The sequence below is a fragment of the Canis lupus genome, chromosome 7, assembly GCF_003254725.2.
Source record: "Canis lupus dingo isolate Sandy chromosome 7, ASM325472v2, whole genome shotgun sequence".
NCBI classification, from domain to species: Eukaryota; Metazoa; Chordata; class Mammalia; order Carnivora; family Canidae; genus Canis; species Canis lupus.
Window position 1 is genome coordinate 67,218,349 of NC_064249.1, and position 23,363 is coordinate 67,241,711.

At 39.8% G+C, this 23,363-nt stretch overlaps 1 protein-coding gene and 1 long non-coding RNA gene across 4 annotated transcripts in view; one reads left to right on the forward strand and one right to left on the reverse strand.

Annotated features, from left to right (window-relative positions):
• CLUL1 (clusterin like 1) overlaps nt 1–19,451 on the forward strand; it is a 51,415-nt gene extending 31,964 nt beyond the window's left edge. For 2 of the 3 annotated variants that reach the window (XM_049112849.1, XM_025429367.3), the window contains exons 5-10: nt 1,169–1,336; nt 3,346–3,778; nt 8,745–8,882; nt 14,469–14,683; nt 17,734–17,918; nt 19,091–19,451. In XM_049112849.1, coding sequence (XP_048968806.1) covers nt 1,169–1,336; nt 3,346–3,778; nt 8,745–8,882; nt 14,469–14,683; nt 17,734–17,918; nt 19,091–19,094 — 1,143 coding nt within the window. In that variant the 3' untranslated portion in view covers nt 19,095–19,451. Of the gene's footprint in view, nt 1–1,168; nt 1,337–3,345; nt 3,779–8,744; nt 8,883–14,468; nt 14,684–17,733; nt 17,923–19,090 lie in introns of those variants that run through there. The other variant, XM_049112850.1, reaches the window with a different exon arrangement.
• On the reverse strand, nt 781–11,981 carry LOC112647991 (uncharacterized). The gene is made up of 3 exons (XR_003128636.2): nt 11,875–11,981; nt 8,739–8,872; nt 781–1,036 (listed from the first exon to the last, which is right to left on the reverse strand). It is a non-coding gene; the product is annotated as an uncharacterized LOC112647991 (long non-coding RNA).
• Nucleotides 19,452–23,363: the final 3,912 nt, after the last annotated feature.

The window sequence follows — 23,363 nt, forward strand, 5'->3', positions numbered from 1 at the left end:
TCTTTGGGCTTAATATGCCAGGGAAGGGTGATTTCTTTTTCTCTTCCATTAGGTAAAAATGCACACTAAATCAGTTTTAAGTACAGAAATTTTGCTCCCTCATGTGATTTTTCACCTAAGGGAGTCACTGTTAGCTTGAGACTATTTTATGGAGGAATCTGTTATACACCATCATTCCCCTGCACTAGGTCTCCAGCTTAGAGGGAGCCAGTCTTTAAAAGTCCACACTTGCAAGGAGGCCAGGGGTTTAGGCAGGGGTGCTGGTCTTGAGGGAAGGTCCTGGAGTAGAGTTGAGGTTCTCAGGGCCAGCTGTCTCATCATCACCCGGAGTGGAACCTGGACATTACAGCAAATCACCAGGAGAGGGAGTACTTGGAATACAGATGAGAAGAACCTCCCCCCCCACCCTCCATCCCCGCCCCCATCTTCAACCTCACTGCCAACACAGCATTTCTGCAATTAGAGTGTAATTTGCTAGGCAGATATGATTCGAAACAAGAATTGCACTTCCTTGCAATGTTTAAGCACATACAAAAATTAAAGGCAGCATAAATAAAGGAAATAAATTTCTAAGCTTTATAAGCCTTAAAGCCTACTTTCCACATCTTCCAAGAACTAGATGTGAAAGGCAAGTAAACAAGTAAATTATTGTTGTCCTCCAGAGTGGGGACCATGTCATGGTTCACCCACATCTAGTGTAATGTCCATCCCATAACAAGTACCCAATAAGTAAATAAATTTGTTGAATGGACAAATGAATAGATGGGTAAGATTTGCAGGTTTTTTTTTAAGATTTTATTTATTTATTCATGAGAGATACATATAGAGAAAAGCAGAGACACAGGCAGAGGGAGAAGCAGGCTCCATTCAGGGAGCCCGACGTGGGACTCAATCCTGGGACTCCAGGATCACAGCCTGGGCCGAAGGCAGGTGCCAAACCACTGAGCCACCCAGGGATCCCCTGCAGTTTTGAGTAGGGATCGATCAGTGCCGTTTTCTTAAACAGAAAGGTTGATTCAAGTAGATCTGTCAGCAGCTAGGGGCCAGAAGAAAGAATGAAGGAGTACATCAGAATATGCATATTTTCTAAAGGGTGAAATCAGCTACGGTGATTCTATACACAGAATTAAGCAACAGAATAGAGTGTTTGTGTCTATTTTTTAATTAGGAAGCCCTGAAACTCATGAATGAAGTTCAGGAACATCTGGAAGAAGAAGAAAGTCTATGCCAGGTGTCTTTGACAGATTCCTGGGATGAATGCAAGTCCTGCCTGGAGAGTAACTGCATGAGATTTCACACAACCTGCCAACCTAGTTGGTCCTCTATGAAAAATACGGTAAGGGAAAAACAGAGCTCAAGGTTTCAGAATTCTTAAGGTACTTAGGCCAACTTAATTTTTAAAAATTAATTTATTTCATTATTTAGAATAGAGATGCCTGACCGGATATTGGCCTTTTGGAATCTAGAATCTAACATTCATGCTTGCTTATGTATGAACCACCTCTGTGCATTCAATTTATAAGATAAAACAGCCATTTGGTGTTTGTCTCTCCCTTTAATGATAGTATATGTATCTCTCTTAGAAAGACTCTGAATCTTTCTGCCTCTTATTTGTTATTTATGAATATGTTCCCACTAGATTGTAAGCTCTTTGAGGGCAGGAACCATAAGTTATCTGTCTTCAATGAAGCATTGTAGGTATCTAATAAATGCTGAGTTGCATTCTGAATAATAGTATTATAGTCTCTGATTTTAACCTGCTTTAATTTTTTCCCTGGAGGCCAAAGATTTGAAGAAATTCTATGATTCCTGAATCTCTCCTTTGATAGGTTTGCCCTCTTACGGCAACACACACATGTGTACACATTCATGTCCTCTTTAGCCATATCTGTGCATGTCTAATAGGACTGGCATGTTTTCTTTTTTGTTCCCTTTGGCTACCATCTGGGCAGAGGGAATCGCAGAGGGTGGTGACCTGAATAGGATGAGCTCTGCCCCATAAAAGGCTCCTATTGTATTGGCCTGAATTTCTCGTCCCTTCAAGACATGAGCTGAATATGAAATCCAGTGAAATTTCCCTCTCCATATCAGAGCATGATCTAATTAGAGTATGTTCCTGGCTTGGCAGTGCCATACCCAATTAAAGAGGGAGCAACCCCTAGGACAATTCACTTGCCAAGTTAATTTGCCTCCACTGTTAATTGCATCTGTTCTATTTTTATAGCCACTGTCACTCTCCAAAATACCAGAATCCAGTGAATGAGCACTGACTAGAAGTCAGGAGATTTGGAAACCATTCCTGTCTCTGCCAGTTGTGTGACTTTATAAAAATTTCTTGGGACTTTAAAGTTTGTTTTTATGCATCGATTCTGGTAAATAAAAGCTGGCAGAGAGAAGGGCAGACAAACTACCCAGATTACTTTTTGAGGAAGGCACGAGTAATCTAAGAATTCTTGGAGAATTCTTTGAATAGCACTGGGATGCTACATCTGTGATGTTTGATAGTTGGTATGCTCCATAACATTCAACGTGGCCATATCATTACCATAGAAGGGCAGCTGTGTTCTTGCACAAACTTAGGTACCATATAGATGTACAGCACGGTATGATTGCTGAAAAATACTCTCCCATGGAGTGTAAAATTCTGCAGTCACAGCTTCATTTCTTTGACTATAGCCAAGGACGGTGTTGATCACTACTAATATGTAATCATCCCTAAGTAACCTATTTAACTCTATCAGGCATCTATAATTCAATGTGAATGTGTTTACCTTTTCCTTTCCATGGACTAATTTATGAGACAAGAAAGAGGAGACCATAAAGGCACTAACGATGTTCCACTGAATGAAACAAACCAAAAACAAACAAACAAACAAAACAAAACAAAACAAAACACAAAGAACCTAAGCCCTAAGACAGAGGTGAAAGACAAGAGCTTTCTTCACCGTTTTGGGGCAACCTACACAGTACCATACCTTTAGACCATGGCATGTCAACTACTGCCTGTACATCAGGCTGTGGCTTGTCAACAATATTAAAAATATGGCCTTTTTAGGTATTTGGTAGGCATGTAAAAACAAGGAAGAATTTCAGATCAAAGTTAAAGGTACAAAAATGTTAATAAATTATCTTAAAATGAGTCACCTTTTCCTAGCTTGCCCAGAATTGTTTTTGATTTACAACGACCACTGTCAAGTTGACTTTAAAATTTACAATAAGAAATTATCCATGTCAATTACCCTTCCATTTAAAAATAATATAATAAAATTGATTTTTTTTTTTAAAAAAGAAATGGTCCAGAAAGAAAATGAATTTCTTATTCCATTTTTATCCTCTACCCTACAGGTCGAACAGTTTTTCAGGAATATATATCAATACCTGTTTCCTTTTGATGAGGATAATGAAAAAGATCTCCCTGTCGGTGAAAAGTTCATTGAGGAGGATGCACAAGTAGCTCAAATAGAGAATGTGTTCAACCAGCTGACTGTGGATGTGAGATTTCTCTTTAACAGAAGTCTTAATGTCTTCAAACAGATGCAGCAAGAATTTGACCAGACTTTTCAATCATATTTCATGTCAGATACAGACTTAATGCAGCCTAACTTTCTTCCAGCTTTATCTAAAGAGCCAAGGAAAAAAGCAGATCCTGTGCAAAGTTGGGATATTCCCAGCTTCTTCCAGCTGTTTTATAACTTCAGTCTCTCTATTTATCACAGTATCAGCACAACAATCACCAAGACGCTGAATGCAATAGAGGATTTACCAAAACAAGACAATGGCAAGTATTAAAAGATGATCTTTACTTAGATGTGAATACTAAGGTCAAGCTTTGTTTACCTTTAGAAATAGTAGACATTTCTAAGTCATTGTACAATGTTTCTAAGAGTGACAACTTATGGATAATCAAAGTTGCAGAGCCTCTTAGAGAAAACTTTGAAGTCACCCAAACACCATCCCTCCTCCATCACTGTCAAGAGCCCTGTGGGGCAGTTCTCTCTGTTTAAAGCAAATTTTCAAAGCTGAGAAACAAAATGCGTGAGAAGTTGAAAAAACTGGTTGCCTCCTTTATTAAAACTCTTGTAGGTATGCTCAGCTCTATTCTGCTTGAACACCACAGGGTTTCCTTAAAATCAGTCTTGACTCCTCAACTCCCAGTGTGGGTAGGAGCCGAGTATCATGTATTAACCAGGTCACGTTTAGTGTCCTCCACAGCCAACCCACCCACCCACCCCCCACCGCATCACTGCCATAATCCCTAAAATTGTAACATTTATGCACAAAACCACAGAAGATGTTCACAGACAAACTCAACTACAGAAATCAGAATGTTTGTAAAGGATAAGAATTCCCTTCTACCAATACCAAACATGCCCCAAGATATTCCATGTTGCAAACAATGGAGATACCTTCCTTGGCCTTCTGTAGAGTGGCTGGAACACAGCATCTCAGAAATGAGAGTTGCTGCGTGGGCTAAGGTAGGCTCTACATTTCCTGAGACTTAATCTTACAGACCACAAGCCCATGTGAAAGAACACTCCTCTCTGACATGAAAAATGATGTGGGCTCCTAGAAATCCTGCGGTTTGTAACAACATGGATGAGCCTGGAGGGCATTCTACTAAAGAAATCTACACACAGAAGGACAAAGACTCTATGGTACTACTTATATGAGGAATCTAAACTAGTCCAAGTCATGGAAGCAGAGTGCAGAATGGGGTTGCTGGGAGCTGAGTAGAGGGGTAAATGGGGAGATGTTGGTCAGAGATACGTACGCTTCTGTTATTCAAGATGAATAAGTCCAAAACTTTGAAGTCCAACTTTGCTGGACTTTGCTGGACTAGTGCCTATTGTTAAAAATACTGTACTGTATACTTAAAAATTTCCCAAGAGGGTAGATCTTATATTAAACATTCTTAATAATGACAATGATAGGGATCCCTGGGTGGCGCAGCGGTTTGGCGCCTGCCTTTGGCTCAGGGCGCGATCCTGGAGACCCGGGATCGAATCCCACATCGGGCTCCCGGTGCATGGAGCCTGCTTCTCCCTCTGCCTGTGTCTCTGCCCCTCTCTCTCTCTCTGTGACTATCATAAAATAAATAAAAATTAAAAAAAAAAAGAGAAAAAAATGACAATGATAATAATGATAAATAAGAAGGCAGGAGAACATTTTTGGAAGTGATGGATAGGTTTATGGCATAGATTGTGGTGATGGTTTCATAGGCTTATCCTTCTCTCCACATTCTCTAAGTTGTATATATTATTTATGCACAGCTTTTTGTATGTAGAAAGAAATGGGCTCCTTCTAGATATTTTCCAATTATATCAGCAGTATAATTGGCAACATCTGAATCAAATTCTCAAAATTACCATGACATTGCATCACTGGTCTCTATGTAGAAGGGGCCTACCTCACGGTACCAGAAGCTGAAGCCAAAAAACAACGGCTGACATCCTTCCCGTCCCATTGTTCCATGAGCAGGGAACAGCCATCATTCCTGGAATCATTTTTGGGTTCTATTTCAGGGTCTGGAGGACTTTTCTTGTAAGTCAAGTGTTTTTTCTGGTATTCTATTCTGAGGTTCCAAATTCATCAATCTTCAGGAAAAGCATCAATGCAGTAGACTAAATATATCAATGCTGGGGTGATATTAAATAATTTTTGCCTGAATTTTTAAATAGATGTCAAGTGTTTGGGGATAATATTCAGAATGTGTTCATTGGAACAAAATAGTGCCCTCCCCCCGTCTTTCACACTGTATACAACCTCACACGTGGGTTGTTACATTCAAATGTGCACAGGAGTATATAGTGATTCATTGACTTTGAAATCTAAATAACTTCCTAATCACTGCAACTCCCTCCCACCCCACCGACTAAGAATGTAGGTTTCCACAACCTCTGCCCAAGCTCCCTCCCCATTCTCACACCCCAGCACCAGCCCCAGCTGGCCCTCTGCACAACTTCCACCTTGTGTGTTATACTCTTATACCCTCCTTCCTCTGCTGTCCCTCCCCTAACCAGACAGTGCACAGCTAGCTCAACAGGTGAGACATTTTCTTCTCAGATGAGCACATGTGGCTTATTTATCAAGAATAGTCAGGCAGGGGTTACAGGGCATTTGCAAGTGATTTCCATCACTTTTCTGGACAGGTGGTAGGTGAGCAATAAACCTAATCCTCCTGGAAAATCTGCCTAATGAGAAGATATTTTGAGCTTTGCCCCTGGGTAGACAGAATAATAGCTGCCCAAAAGCATCTACACCCTAATCCTCAGGACCTGTGACTCTGTTGTGTTACACAGGGAGGCGAAAGTAAGATTGTAGATGGCGTTGAGGTTGCTTGTCAGTTGACCTTAATATGGGGAGATTATTCTGAATTATCCATGTGGCCACAAGGGATCTCAAAAGTAGAAGAGGGAGGCAGAACAGAATCTATGGAGATGGTAACATGAAAAGTACTCGCCCTTTCTGGGTAGAGGAAGGGGGTCAGGAGCCAAGGACTATAGTTGAAATTGGAAAGGCAAGGAAATGGATTCTCCCTTAGAGCCCCCAGAAAAAGAAAAAGAAAAAAAAAATCCCTGCTGACCTTGATTTTAGGCCAGTGAGACCCATTTCAGACTTCTGACTTCCAGAACCAGATCATTTGCATTGTTTCAAGCCATTAAAATTTGTGGTAATCTGTTGCAATGGCAACAAGAAACTAATACAAGCTTCTTGTCAGCTACAATGGCCAACACTGACCAAGCGAGCGCTGTGTATCTGACAACATTCGTGGATGGGCTTTAGTTGTCATGATTGTGCTAAGAACTAAAATTAGAAAAACACCTAAAATTGAATAATGAGTATCATTAAAAGAAAAGAGGCACCATTAAAAAATCTGAAACATTAGGGTGTCTGGGTAGTTCATTGCTTAAGTGCCCAACTCTTGATCTCAGCTCAGGTCTTGATCTCAGAGGTGTGAGTTCAAGTCCCATGTTGAGCCCCACAAAGGGTGTGGAGTCTACTTAGAAAAAAAAAGTCTGAAATATTTTGTTTTTTAATATTTTTATTTGAGTGTGGTTTCATTTTAGACTTCATATGGGAGAATTTCTTTCCTACTTTGATCTTCCTAAACCTCAGTTCCTGAATCTGTTGAAAAACAATAAAATAGCTCTTGCAGCTGCCTCACGTGCCTTATAAACGACTGGATAGGATAGATAAGATTGTGTTCAATAAAACTGTGTGGTGTAGTAGCTTAATGCAGTACCAGATGCTGGGAGATATGAGTTCTAATCCTACTTTAGAGAACATTTGCTGACTTTAATTTCCCCTTTAAGTGGAGTGGGGAGACGGAGGAGAGTAGATGATTGATAGGAGGGATGGCACCAGAAGGAGCTGCCTAGAAGGGCTGGAGGCTCTGTGATGGGTTACTACCATGATGCCATGGCACAGGAGAAAGAATTGGTGTCATATTGATCTGTAATTTGCCATCCCTTATCTATATACCAGATATTAATGTAGATGCTGGGAATAAGATAATGAATATCACACAGCCCCTGACTTTTAGGAGCTCAGTCCAGAAAAAGGAAAACAGATTATTGGACAATTATATCACCATATTATAAGTGAAATGACAAAAGAAGTTACGAAAGAATGGCATGATTCAAGTGACAAGAGCAAATCCCTTCCCTCAGTGAGGGGAATCTAACAGAGAAGACAAGAAAGCAAACAGTACATAAAGCAGAGGCAAGCTCTACAGCAGAACTCCTCACAGGGGTTCTGTGGGGGTGACAAGGGACGCTACCAATTCTACAGGGGACAGTTCAGAAAGCCAGGTGGGAGGAAAAGACTTTCTATTCAACAAAAAGAGATGGTTGCCTTACACACCACATGATCTAGCCAATGCTTCAGGTTTTTAACTAACAGACTTCACAATTCATCTCAAAATGACACGTTTCATTTTAAAATGTTGATGATTTAATATAAGAGAAAATCATCAGGTTGTAAATTAATAGTAAATGTTTCCTAATGTGAAACAGTTGAGAACGGTCAATTTTATGTTAGATTTTTTTTCACATCATCATTTTCATATAAATTATTAATTCCTCCAGAAAAAGGAAAAAGTTTTCTCAAAAGTTGATCAACTTTAGATATTTTCCTAAATCTTTGACCCATCATTCATAACATCATATATATGTAATGCAAAAGGAACAGCTTAGAAACAGACGTTCCCAGTACTTTGAAACTCCAATATACTTCCCAATTATAGCTTTAAAAAATTAAAACAATTATAAGAAAATGTTTTAAATAGAAATTGAAAGAGAAAAGTTCCCTATTATCTACAGGTTAATCCACTGACATCAGAAATAACAATAGCGGGTTCGGCATCCGAGTCCCACATGGGGCTCCCTGCATGGGGCCTGCTTCTCCCTCTGCCTGTGTCTCTGCCTCTCTCTCTTTCTGTGTCTCTCATGAATAAATAAATAAAATCTTTATATATATTTAAATATATTTATATATAATATATAATTTAATATATAATATATATATATGTGATCCAAAATGTGATTGTTGGATCAAAGAATATATGCAATGTTTAATAGTTGTCAAATTGTCCTAGCAAATGGCTGCAACAATATGCCCGCCTATGGCTGAATACAGAAAGATTTTGAAAGAACTTTCAAAAGAAAAATAAATGACATCACGTCCGCACCTTTAAAATGCAGAACTCTAATGAGATTAATGTGTAAACACTATGTTACCTGCAGATTCTAACCATGGAAGCCTGAGTTCAAAGACATTGCCTGTGCAGCACAGAGGACCGTATGGAGAATTTGGCCAGAATTTGTCAGAATGTTTCCAGTTTCATGCCAGATGCCAAAAATGTCAGGATTACCTGTGGGAAGGTAAATAATTATTATTTTCCAGTGTCTCAATAGCATTCTGGTCAGAGGTCAAAATTGCACTTTTACAAGCATCATGGGTTCATTTACTTTCCTTAGAGCACTTTTTTGCCAGCTTATTCCCATCTGGGGTGCTCAGTGTAGGTATGTAAACTTTTATTATTCCAAAGGTCAACTTGCCTTTTCTCTAATTTAAAATTCCCTCATTGTTCCTGTGAAATTTTTTATGGTTAAAGACCAAGAAACACTCACGTGTGCAAAAAAGAAGTAGGAGCAAATTAGGGTACTCCTTCCTTCTCACTGCAAGGAGAAAGAAAGCCCACCATGGAAGCAGTCTTCCTATTGTATAAGCAAATTGTTAGCCAAGTGAGCTTTTTTTCCTTTAAGTGGCATTAACTCTTTCCAGTTGGTGAGTTAATTAGTAATTAAATATGTAAAGTGGCTCCTCCTCAGAAACCACATAGCCTTTCCCCACCAGACCTGACCAAGAGTGGTGAGAAATCCTTCTCTCCTCTGGCCCTTCTCTGTCCTCCCTCCCTCTCCTCATCTCTTCTCCCTACCCCTAACTAAAGTCACTCCTCCCACCTGCCAGGGCTGCCCCCTCACATATTTTCTTAAAAAGCCAAACGATAATTTTGATTCCTATGCTTCTGCTTCTTAACTCAGTAAAGCCCTGAAGGAAGGAGAAGCTAAAAACCAAGAAGGTTGAATATAAACTGGACCTTATTTCTCTTGCATTGCTAATTAAGTGACTCTGCACCTCTGTTTCATCACATGGAGAATGGGAATAATATATCTATGTATACAGGTGTTTTGCAGATTAAAGTATCTACGGGGACACCTGGATGGCTCAGCTATTGAGCATCTGCCTTTGACTCAGGGTGTGATCCAGGTCTGGGATCAAGTCCCACATAGGGTTCCTGCAGAGAGCCTCTGCCTGTGTCTCTACCTCTTTCTCTCTGTGTCTCTCATGAAAAAATAAATAAAATCTTCAAAAAATAAATAAATCTACCATACTAATGATTTTCATTATTCAAGTTTTTGCTTTTTAAGTCATAGTTACAAGGTTACATACAGAAACAGAAGTTGTTTGGGTTTTTTTTTTTTTAAGATTTTATTTATTCATGAGACACAGAAGGAGAAAGGGAAGCAGAGACAGAGGAAGAAGCAGGCTCCTCATGGAGTGGGGAGCAAGACTTGATCCCAGGACCCTGAGATCACAACCTGAGCCGAAGGCAGACACTTGACTGACTGAGCCACCCACATGTCCCTAGAAGTTTTTATAACAGAAAAATATGCACAAATACACTAATCACTTCCAAAAATAGTCCCACTCAAACATCCCATCTGTGTATCATTTACTTCCTTTCATCCATTTGAAAGCTTTGATGAATAATCTCTCCCTGTCATAAAATCATACAGAAGATGTGGAGAGGGAATTGGAAGAAAGTGGTCAAGAGGTACAAGCTTTCAGTTGTAAGATAAATAGGTGAAAGGCAGGTAACAATATACAACATGATTGTAGTTAATACTGCTGTGTGATTTATAGGAAAGTTGGTAAGAAGATCTTGAGAGGTCTCATCACAAGGAGAAATTTTGTTTCCTTTTTGTTTTATGTATATGACATGATGGACGTTAACTAAATCTATTCCAATAGTTATTTTACAATATATGTAAATCAAATCATACTGTATACTTTAATCTTATACAGTGATATATGCAATTATTGCTCAATAAAACTGGAAAAAAATATGGAAGAAATCAGATAATATAGTACAATTGCCTCAGATAATCAATATACTTCAGACAATGCATCAGATACGCAGAGCGGATAACACAGAATACATGCAATGTGAATTGGCTGCTGCATAGATAAAACATCAAGTAAAGAATGCTCTATTGCACTCCCATACACCTTAAAAACTGATTATAAAATGTGTTTTGTATAATGGTATAAAGGATAAAAGAAAAAAACCCCACATGCCTACAACCTGGATTAAGAAGCCCTTTGTGTCCCTTCCAGAGCACATCCTCTTGATGCCCTCAAAAAGGAAACTGCTATTCTGATATTAGTGTTTATTATTTTTTTGCTTTTCTTTATCCTATTGTCACATGTATGTATATAACACACACACACAGCATACATAGCAACGTTTTACATGTTTTTAATTTTATATTGTCAAAGTATAATTTTTAAGTTTAAAACTATGACTCATACAAATATAAAATGAGCACATGTCAAGATTAATTTATCCTATTAATGAGGGAATCAGCAAAGTGTTAAAGCTGTTTCAAAGGAGTACAGGAGGGACACCTGGATGGCTCAGCAGTTGAGCACCTGCCTTTGGCCCAGGGCATGATCCCGGAGTCCCGGGATTGAGTCCCATGTCAGGCTCCCTGCATGGAGCCTGCTTCTACCTCTGCCTGTGTCTCTGCCTCTCTCTCTCTGTGTCTCTCATGAATAAATAAATAAAATCTTAAAAAAAACACACACACAAAGGAATACAGGAGAGACTGAGGTATTTATAGTCAAAGATAGAACATTGAAGTCAGATTGCAAAATTAAATATAAAACTAGTTACTGTTCTAATGAGCAATAAAACTAAGTTTTACAGTGATGTTTTCTATTAGACCAAAATAATTTATATCTCTACTGGACAAAAAACATTTGTAGCTTTTCAATTTAAGATGTTCATTTAAGTACATAGAAGTACATAGAATCTGGCCCTGAGCAACAGTAAACAGTAAATCCAACAAAAGATGATCTCCCTAGAGAATCAAAGAGTCTTTAGTCTTGTAACCTTGAAAAGAATGTAGTCATTCTTCTGCCTTATTTCCAAATTTTGGATAATTTTTCTTAACAATAGAAATATTATTGCTTATGTATTCTTTGGCAACTTGGCTTGTCACAGTCGAGCTTGTGAGATTTAGCCATTTGACTACATGTTCTAATTCATTAATTCACTGCTATTTGTGTAGGCATATCACAACTTACCATTCTCCTTAAGTGTATTTAAGTTGCTTCCATGTTTTGCTCTTATACTTAATTCTTCTACATTTTGCTTTGCCTCTTCAATCAACATTTGATTCATTCTTCGTTCTAAAATGAAGCACATTGTTACAATTATAGATATAAGATCTTCTATATCTTAATTTTACGTTTGATAACTATTTTCCAAGACGTCATAAATCTTTTTGTTTTTCCACTAGTTACCATACATTTTTGGCCCTGATTTTAAACAGATCTACTGTGACTCTTTTCCTCTTTTCCCATATCAATTACTGGCAATGGATATATACTCCCAAATTTAAAATAGTAGTTTTCCTTATGAGAGGACAGAGAGAGGTTTTGATGTGGAGGGGCCACACTGGGGGCTTCATCTGTTTAGGTCATATTTCATTTCTTAATATAAGGGGAAGGCATATGGGATTTTACCAAGGAACTTCTGTCTCCTGTCCATTTTGTTATATGAGACCATATAATTATTAATTAAACTAGATCTCTTTTTTTAAGATTATTTATTTATTTATTTATTCATGAGAGACACAGAGAGAGAGGCAGAGACACAGGCAGAGGGAGAAGCAGGCTCGTCGCAGGGAACCCGACGTGGGACCAAATCCCAGGTCCCCAGGATCACGCCCTGGGCCGAAGGCAGGCTCCAAACCGCTGAGCCACCCAGGCGGCCCAAACTAGATCTCTTTTGAAAGTGATATGGGTATATGAATAATTACTTAAAAACAATAGGCATAAACTGGGAAATCTCATAGGCAGAAGGGGACATATATATAGTAGATTAGAACAAAATAACCACAATAATTTACGGTTTCTTCCATCAAGAGATATTTTATTGTATATTTTATATATTTTTTTTATTTTTCTAGTCATGAATTTGGGCTTGGCCATGGGTCTGTCCTTAGTAAATGAGATAGTGGCAAATGTGACCAAACTGCAGGCTTGACATGTGCTTGTAAATTAAAGCTTGTTTGGGGGCACCTGGGTGGCTCAGTCCCTTAAGCATCCGCCTTTGGTTCAGGTCGTGATCCCAGGGTTCTGGGATTGAGCCCCGTGGTGGGCTCCCTGCTCAGTGGGGAGTCTGCTTCTGCCCCTCCCCCCCCGCCCCACGATTCAATCTTTCTCTCTCTCAAATAAATAAAATCCTAAAGATCTACTAAATCCTAAGATCCTAAAGATTTTATTTATTTGAGAAAGAGGCAGGCAGAGAGAGGTTGAGAGCACAAGCAGGAAAACAGCAGGCAGAGAGAGAGAGGGAGAGAGAGAAGCAGGTTCCCTGCTGAGCATGGAACCCAATGTGGGACCCGATCCTAGGATCTTGGGATCATGATCTGAGCGGAAGGAGACGTTTAACTGACTGAGCCACCAAAGCGCCCCTCAAAATGTTATCTTGAATCACTTTCCAACGTATGTTACTGCAGATTTGTTTACTTTTTTAAAAGATGTATTCATTTTAAGAGAGAGAGCAGGTGCCAGCAAGTGAGTAGGGGGAGGGACAGCGGTAGAGAACCTTTGAAGCAGACTCCTCACCAATCAAGAAGCCTGACGTGGGGCTCGATCCCACAAACCATGAGATCCTGACCTGAGCTAAAACCAAGAGTTGAATGTTCAAGCGACTGAGCCACCCAGGCGTCCCAAATTTGTCTACTTCTAAGTACCAGGGTCTCCCTCTCCTGAAGATCCCAAAACGATTTCTGAAAATGTATGCGGTTCCAGGGAATCCTGTGTTATAATCTTAAGCATCAAAAAGAAACCAATAAACTGAAGGTAAGACCTCAGATGAGGCAGTCACCCAGCTCTGGCTAGTGGATCCTCTCCTGCCCCTATTTTCCTAAAGGCAAGGCTTTTTGATAAACGGTAAAAGACACAGTTTAAAGTCTGTGGTGATCCTTACGATCCTAAATGCCCTACCACACAGACACTTCCATAGCTTTCAGATAATCTTTCCACAGGATCACGCTGCTCATCAGCACAGCTATGTAAATTCCTATAATCCTGGTTCAGTTCAGATGGCTGTTGTGCAACATAGCACAGAGCTGCAGAATCATAGTGCCTGGTAAGCACAGGGGTCTATTTCTCTGTGCTGTGTCAACTGCAGCTTGCCTGGTGGCCCTCCTGCACCTCTCAGGGTGATGCAGCCTCCACGCTATGGAGCAAACCCAATTCTGCCGTCAGGGGAAAGGACACAGGATAAATCCTGAACTGTTCCATAGGCTTCCTCCAGAAGTGAGACACATCACCTTGAAGATTGCCACAGTCAACTTCAAGGTGGCGGAGAAGCACAATCTCCCATGTGTCCCGGTCAGAATGTCAGTGAGTAGCCCTAATGACCCTTCAGAAACACTACAGAAAGGAGGAAAAGAAAAAGGAACATTTGCTAAATCTCCAGGGTGTGCCTGACCTGAAGCAGGCACTTCACCGTGTAATTTCATTTACCCCTGTTTTACCTAATTGAAAATTCACTCAAGGTCCAAAAGCTGGAAATGGAAAGTTTAAGGGTGGGATTTACACCCACACCACCCAACCCCAAATTTCAGGGGCATTTTCCTTTACCATGTTGTCTTCTTCTTTGCTAGACTGTCCCGATGTACCTGAACTACACACAAAAGTAGATGAGGCCCTCGAATTGGTCAACATATCCCATCAGCAATATGCCCAGGTTCTCCAGATGACCCAGCACCACCTGGAGGACACCACATATCTGATGGAGAAGATGAGAGAGGAATTTGGCTGGGTGGCTGACCTGGCAAACCAGGCCCCAGGAGCTGAGAACATCTTTGATTCCACAAAGGTAAGGGAGAGACCCAAGAACCGATATGGAGATTACATGTGCATACTATGATTTTTTTTTCTGTTAATTCACTTCTTAAGCACTCTGCATTTGAAAACAAGCTGTGGGAGGATATTCATATTTCCATCATGATTGTATTGAGGCTGACTTGATATAATGTAGTGCATGTCCTTAGAAACAAGAAACTCTATACAGAAAACCAATTTAAAATGCAAAATATTTTCTAATCCAGACATGGCCAATTCTGCTTAGAGCTACAGGGATGCACTTAACTGATTCCAGTAATCTTGAAGAAATCTGACAATGTACTTTTTAAGTGAGAAGACTTCCAGGTGAAGCAACAGTTCAAATGCTGACACTGGTACTTAGCAGCGCAGCAAGTTTGGGAATGTTCTGGAACCTTTCTAGGTCTCAGTTTTTCTACTTGAAAAATGGAGATAAGAATAAGATACCTTAACACAGAGGACTGTAAAGCAATTAGTATAGATTCTTTATCCAGAGCAAGAACTTTGTAAATTACAGCTCTCAATAGCTTTTCAACATTGAGAATTAAACATATTTGTATACTAATATTCACATCAAAACATATTGCCATCTTAAATTGCACTTGTACCGTGTCTCCTACATTCAGGCAATTAACTCCTGTGGCATAGAATAAAACAGTGACTGAATTTCTCTTCTGACCAACTGCTCCAACCCCCACTCCCACAACACGCATACCATTAATATACAAATACACCAGGCTAGTGACTCCTGATGAGGTTAGTTACTGACCGGTTCCTAAAAAGAGCTGGATACAAAAATCACTGGGCAGAAAACTGAAGAAGCAATATTTTATGCAGCATGTAAAGTCAGAGCCTTAACCCAGGGATCCTTTCGCCAGCTTTCACTGGTGCTGCTGCTAACTGCTCATCCGGCCCCTAAACCTTCTTCAAAGGATTGCCCAAGGGGCCACTTAAGAGCTTCCTGCAGCTGCAAGCCAGAGATCACCTGAAGCCATATTCTAGATTAGCTTTTTCCTCTTGTCTGTTGCTTGCCTCATTCCCCCAAAAAATTTCACCTGAAACCACCCTTAATCTATCACTTGCATCAGTCTCAGGCTCTGCTTCCAGGGAATCTGACCTAAAACATTCTGTGTCCTACTATTTCTGTCTCTTTCAGACTGCAAAGTTGTGGTTGTGTGGCTCAAGACAGGTTAGAGAGTCACAACCAGCACATTGAACAAACAAAAACAGAATAGGGCAGACTAGAAGAGAAAATATTAGACTGCATTGTGTTTAACAAATCATATGCATATACCATGGAACTTCCATTTCCATTGTGTGTGTGTGTGTAAATACGTGTGTATACATATATGTAAGATGTGTGTTTTTGAGTAGTGATGCAAAACATCACAAAGGGTTCTGACAACCACTCTCCCATCTCAGCTGATTCTGATCCATTTACTTCATTAGATAGATCATACCCAAGGAGAGTAAAATAATTCAGTATAATTGATCATCCTCACAAATACAGACTTTCAGCTAATGAGGAAAAGGTCTTGTCTTGAAGAATAAAATTTGAAGAAAAGTTTGAGCAGTGCTTTCAATCTTTAAAAAGTTACAGCCAAGAGTTCATTGCTTTCAGCAGCAGCAGCATCTTCCATTCTATGCTTCAGTTGGCTTCTATTCCAGTATCTCTGGGTAATGCTAACAGACTTACCTGAAACTCTTTATATTGATAACAAAGGCAGTTCTACCTAAGAATCTCCATATAAAATAAGATTATGGTTTTCAAGGATACATGGTTCTAATAATCATTGTCACTAAAGAGCACTTACTATGTGTCAGGCAATGTTTTAAGACTTTTTTCCATACATCAGATCCTTTAATGCTCTCAATGATCCTACCGGTATTGTTTTTGCACATATTTCAGATGAGGCACACAGAAGTTAAATAACTTGTCTGAGGTCACACAGCTAGGAAGCAGTAGAACCGTAATTCAAAACCAAGTAGAACTTCTCCAGAATTGCTGGACTTAACCACTTTGCCAAACTACCTGTAAATGTTATTTTTCTCAAAACAGCTCTTACTTTATCATGTAACAGAAAGTGCAAAGCCATAAAACAGCAAGTTCCGAAGAGGAATGCACAAATCCCAGCAGGTGAAAAAAGTGATGCCCCTCAGGTTATAGTTACACGGTGTTAGTTTTATCATTATTTATTAAACTAGACAAAAATGATTTATGCAGTTTCCATGTGGGTTATAGTCACCGGAAGGAAAAGGGGGGAAATCATGTTAGCTATTCCTTTACAAACTGGAATTAAGAAGTTCTCGGTTTTTATTTGGCTTCTTAATGTTTTGTTTTAGTTTTTTTTAGGATTAGGGGGTTATTCGAAAACATTTTCAAAATAGTTCTCTTAAGGTTACATCAACTTGCATGTCAGTACAGTTTCATTTAAGTTATTGAAATCGAAGTATATGTACTTGAGAATTCATGAAGAGTAACCGCCGTGACTTTCAGATAGTTGGTTCTCACAGAAACCACACATGCAACCATAAATTGTAAATTTCCTAGGAACACTCAGTATAAAACTTGGTGTGTCACATTAATATTTGTGACAGTGTCAGTTGTGCTCACCAAACATTCCATCTGTTCATTCATATTTTCTAGCTCCTCTTGCTGTTAAGTGATGCCATGTGGCAAGTTCTGGCCGCGTGAACCAAACTGACAAAGGTTATTTCTAGACTTAGATGAAGGGCCTGTGTGTGCTTATCTACTCTCTGTCTCTGCCACGGGCACAAAGCAAGCCAGGTGTTCCTCATGCTACAGGCATGAGATGACATGCCATTGTCAACCAGGGTCCTGAGGGGTGGAGGCTGGACAGAGTCCCTGAAATGGACATGAAATATATGGGAGAAAGAAATGTTTGCCGTGTGAAGCCATTGGGTTGTTGGGGCTACTGTGTTACCTCAGCACAGCCTAGCCTAGCCTGACTAATGTGCTATTAAATTAATCCTGAATGTGCACTGGGGTTTAGTAATCATTTACTGTGTAATCCTTTTTCTTAGATGGTTCCAAACATACATGAAGGGAATTTTTCCAAACAAGACGAAACGATGATAGACTTAAGCATTCTGTCTTCCCCCAACTTCACACTCAAGATCCCTCTTGAAGAAAGTGCTGAGACTTCTAACTTCATTAGCTACATGCTGGAGAAAGCTGTGCAGCATTTTAAGAAACATTTTAAAACTTGGTAAGCAGAGTCACTGGTTAGACATGCCTTGTAGATAGGAATAGTCGATTCATAAAAGGAAAAGACAGCAAAACCAGTTTTAAATACCTAGCAAATAGGGATGCCTGGCTGGCTCAATGGGAAGAGCATCTGACTCTTGATTTCAGGGTCATGAGTTTAGGCCCCTTGTTGGGGATGGAGCCAACTTAAAAAAAATAAAATACCTGAAAATATGTTCAACCTCATTAATAATCAAAGACATAAAAATGAAGACAAGATAGCAGTGTGTGCCTCTCAAATGTGTAAATTTTAAAAAATAAAGGGACGCCTGGGTGGCTCAGTGGTTGAGTGTCTACCTTTGGCTCAAGTCATGATCCCCGGGTCCTGGGATCAAGTCCCACATTGGGCTCCCCTCAGGAAGCCTGCTTCTCCCTCTGCCTCTCTCAGTGTCTATCATGAATAAACAATAAAATCTAAAAATAATATTAAAAATTATGATAGGAATGTGATGAAAGGGGAATTCTTATATGTTATTGGCAGGAACACAAACTGTTTTTGCCGTTTTTGAAAATAGCTTTTTAAAAATATAATTTATTTATTCATGAGAGACAGAGAAGGCAGAGACATGGGCAGAGGGAGAAGCAGGTTCCTCCTAGGGAGTCTAATGCAGAACTCCATCCCAGGACCCCGGAATCACGACCTCAGCCAAAGGCAGATGCTCAACCACTGAGCTACTCAGGTGCCCCTGAAAATAGCTTTTTTTTTTTAAGATTTTATTTATTTATTCACGAGAGACACAGGCAGAGGGAGAAGCAGCCTCCATGCAGGGAGCCTGACGTGGGACTTGATCCTGGGGCTCCAGGATCACGCCCTGGGCCGAAGGTGGCGCTAAACCGCTGAGCCACCCCGGCTGCCCCTGAAAATAGCTTTTTGAAAAACTATTTGATTATGCATGTCAAGAGCCATAAAACTTCTTTTTGTTACAACAACTCAATAACTCAATTTCTGGAATTAGTCCTAAGGAATAAATCATATTTTTCTTCTAAAAAAAAATGGGTTTCCATCATTTTGGTAGTTTTTTTTCAAAAGTCAAGAACATTTACTCTATTACCCATTCTGAACTTTTACAAGAAAAAAATACTGTCTATAAAGAATTTATTAATATTTTGGTTTTTGCTGCTTTTTTTTTAAAGGTAAGACCTGAGGCATCCTATACCTGCCAAGTAGAATTACCTCTTCGGGTACCTCTGAGATCTGAAAATCCCAAATGTATAAGATAATGTAATAAATGAAATAGCAGGAAAGTATGTCAGTTACATATTATGAATTACTGTTAATTTTCTTATGTTGAATGGCAGTTTCATAGCTATTGGAATTGAGTTAAAGTAAAATCCCTTTTTAAGAAAATCACATGTACACATTACTAAATTCTATGGTAGGTTAGTAGTTCTATGTATATTAAATAAATATAAAATTACCAACGTGACTGTTTTCTATCATTTCTACTACAAATATGCCACCTTCTAATTAACAAAGGACACTTCTTTCAATTTGCTTTTGAATTTACAATTGACATTTTGAAAAAAAAATCTATAATTCACTCCTTTGTTTAGTAAAAACCTGTAACTTCTGCATCTATTTTTTTTTATTGTGGTAAAATATATAGAACAAACTGTATTATTTTAACCATTTTTAAGTGTACACTTCAGTAGCATTAAGTAAATTCACATTATTGTGCAGCTATCACTCCCATCCATCTCTAGAGCTGATTACATCTTCCCCAAACTAAACTCTATACCCATTAAACACTACTTCCCATTTATCTCTTCTCCCTGTCCCTTTGAGCACTATTATCCTTTCTGTGTCTATGAATTTGCCTCCTCTAGGCATTGTTTTTTAAAATTGGCACAACAGGGCAGCCTGGGTGGCTCAGCAGTTTAGCGCTGCCTTCAGCCCAGGGCGTGATCCTGGAGACCCCGGATCGGGTCCCAGAATCGAGTCCCACATTGGGCTCCCTGCATGGAGCCTGCTTCTCCCTCTGCCTGTGTCTGTGCCTCTCTCTCTCTCTCTGTCTCATGTCTTTCATGAATAAATAAATAAAATCTTTAAAAAATAAATAAATACAAATAAAATAAAATTGGCACAACAGGGTTTCCTTAGAGCAAGGCCATACTTATTTTATGGAAAATACAAGATGTCTTTGGGTGACACTTAACCTCATAATTTGAACCTTGGTGCAATATAATAATTGGAGAGTCATTTGCCAGTTTATGTCACTTAAGGTTACATTGGAAATATATTTATAGTCAGTCTTTCAAGTTATGGAAAGGAATACATATTGATCAAAATCACAAATATATCATACATTTCTATGACCATTAAACATATAAAATATAATTTTTAACAGAAATACATCTGTTAATGAGAAAGAAGAGCTTTTCCCCCTAATAAGTTAATGTATCCACTGATACAATTCTTTCCTAGAATAACATAGGATTTAGCATCCATACTAGCCTTATTTTTTATTTTTTTAATTTTTCCAAAGATTTTATTTATTTATTCATGAGAGACACATAGAGAGAGAGAGAGAAGCAGAGACACAGACAGAGGGAGAAGCAGGCTTCATGCAGGGAGCCCAATGTTGGACTCAATCCCAGGTCTCCAGGATTACACCCTGGGCCGAAGGCAGGCACTAAACCGCTGGGCCACCCAGGGATCCCTATTTTTTATTTTCAAAAATGCAAGTGCTAGGAAACAGGCTAGCATGAATGCACTGGGGATTGGAATGTTTTTTCCCTCGTGGACCTAAAATAGTTCCTCTGTACAGTTATCATGCTAAGCCCTGAATAATGTATAGAACTGTTGAAGCACTGTATTGTAAACCTGAAACTAATATAACACGGTATGTTAACTATACTGGAATCAAAATTAAAACAAAAAAAAATTAAAGTAGTTCCTCTGTACCTTCAGTAACCCTTTACCGAGTTATGCAATCATCATAACACTTGTCACTATCTGCAGGTGTCTTGTTTGGGCACATATGCATTGTTTGTCTCTGCTAGAACATCAGTTTCTGTGAGAAGACCTTGTCTATTTTGCTCTGTGTTGACATGCGGTAGGCACTGGGATATAAATTCTTCTTGGATGAATGAATAAATGATATGCTCATCTGAGAGGATCATTCACTTATGGAGCAGCCCCTGGGAAAGGAACCATTCTCTCTCTATTATCATCAAACCAATACCCTCCAAGTACTACAGTAGAAGAGGCATCTCCACATGGGCAGGTGAACCTACTCTTATGTCTTGGGATTCTCCTTGTGGTACAACTGGTATTTGGCTGGAACAATGAAACTCAGCTCAAAATAACAAAAGAAGACTAAATACCGAGGGTAACATACAACGGGAAAATCTGGGATATTTTCAGCCCTGGGATCCTCCCCATGGCTGGAGATGTGTGGAGACACTTCTCAGTAGAGGTTGGGTTGAAGGAATACCTGCAGTTAGCTGGCTTTCCACAGGCATGCCAAAGCCCTGCAATATGCAGGACAGTCCTGCCCAGCAAAGAACTCTGCATTTTCTGGCCCACCCAGAACCGTGCTTCCACATAGCATTTTAGCTTCTTATACCCAGGGGCACCCTCAAGATGGAGCAGACAACATGAGTCCCTGTTCCTGTCTAAAGTCTGTTTTCTGAGTTCAGGTTTTCTGACCAAGCACATCTCTTCCCAAATGCCCATCAAAAAGAATGCCGCCCCCCAAAAGAATGCCCACTGCATCTGGTGCTACCCACCCTGTCCAAACAGAACAACACAACACAGGAGAGCCATCATTCCTAACAGAGGCAGGGGACTCTTTAAAACTATTAATACACTGGGGTGGGCTAGGATGGGAACCATGCTGCAAGAGAGGGAAATGAACTTAATGCTGGCCTATGAAAGACCAGCCTAGTACTGTGATGGATTAAATAGATTTAAAATATCTGCTATTCTGCAACCCAATGCAATTTTTACTGTGGCCTTTGTGAGGACGGCAAGAACCCACTTTCCAACTATGAGGCTTGTGAAATGTTCCCTGAAGCACTCCCTGAGTCTATTCATAGTATTTTCTCCCTCAATTAACCCAAAAGGCCAGGTATTTTATAAATTTTCTTTGAGAATTGATTTATTTTTTATAGGCTATATGCCACATAAAGGCGTGCAAGATTGTTCTCGCTGAGATTAAGTAGAGCTGCAGATGAAAGATATTTACCTCTTCCTAGAATTTGTGTTACAGTTACAAAAATTTTAACCTTGATGTTGAAAGGTGCATCTTAGCAGAAAGAATCTTGCACAAATTCACTTGAGATAACCAGAAAACACAAACACATGTTGAATTTATTGAACAGCAAGAAATAGTGTTCGATATGTTTCATTCAGAGCCAACATCGTATTTTTCACAATCGTAGGCCCAGTAACAAGAAATACATTGAACATCTACTGTGTGTTTAATAAACAGTTGTTGATTCAAAAGACTGCTTGTTGTATGTACATGTATTAGTACATTTTTTAAAGATTTTTATTTATTTATATGAGAGAGAGAGAGTGAGCAAGCACAAGTGGGTGGAGGGGCAGAAAGAGAAGCAGACTCCCTGCTGAGCAGGGAGCCTTACACGGGGTTCCATCCTGGGACCCTGGGACTGAGCCAAAGGCTGATGCTTAACCAACTGAGCTACTCATGCACCCCTATTTTTTTTAAAGATTTTATTTATATATATATATATACTTAAAAAAAAGATTTTATTTATTTATTCATGAGAGACACAGAGAGAGAGGGAGGCAGAGATACAGGCAGAGGGAGAAGCAGGCTCCTCACAGGGAGCCTGATGCAGGATTGACTCCATCCTGGGTCTCCAGGAACACCCCTGGGCCGGAGAGGGTGCTAAACCACTGAGCCACCTGGGCTGCCCTATATATACATTTTAAAAGGGGGTGTGGGAGGACTGGACAGAGGGAGAGCAGACAGAGAATCTCAAGCAGGCACCACACTCAGCTCTGAGCCTATGCAGGCAGGGAGATCATGACCTGAGCTGAGACCAAGAGTTAGAGGCTTAGCCAACCGAGCCACCCAGCCACCCCCCCACCCCCTGTCCTTAACTTTGTCTTTAAGTCATCTCTACACCCAACATAGGGCTGGAACCTGCAACTCCTACATCAAGAGTCCCATGGTCTACTGACTGAGGGAGCCAAGAACCCCTAGCACATTTTAAACTCATTATCAAATAGCTCTGATCAGTGTTTCCGCTATAAACATCTCACAGTAAGTGCATATCTTAGTATTAAAAACTTGAAACTGGCTGGGTGTCATCAATCCAATAAAAAAGCTGCCTATTGGGCAGCCCGGGTGGGTCGGCGGTTTAGCGCCGCCTGCAGCCCAGGGCCTGATCCTGGAGACCCGGGATCGAGTCCCACGTCGGGCTCCCTGCATGG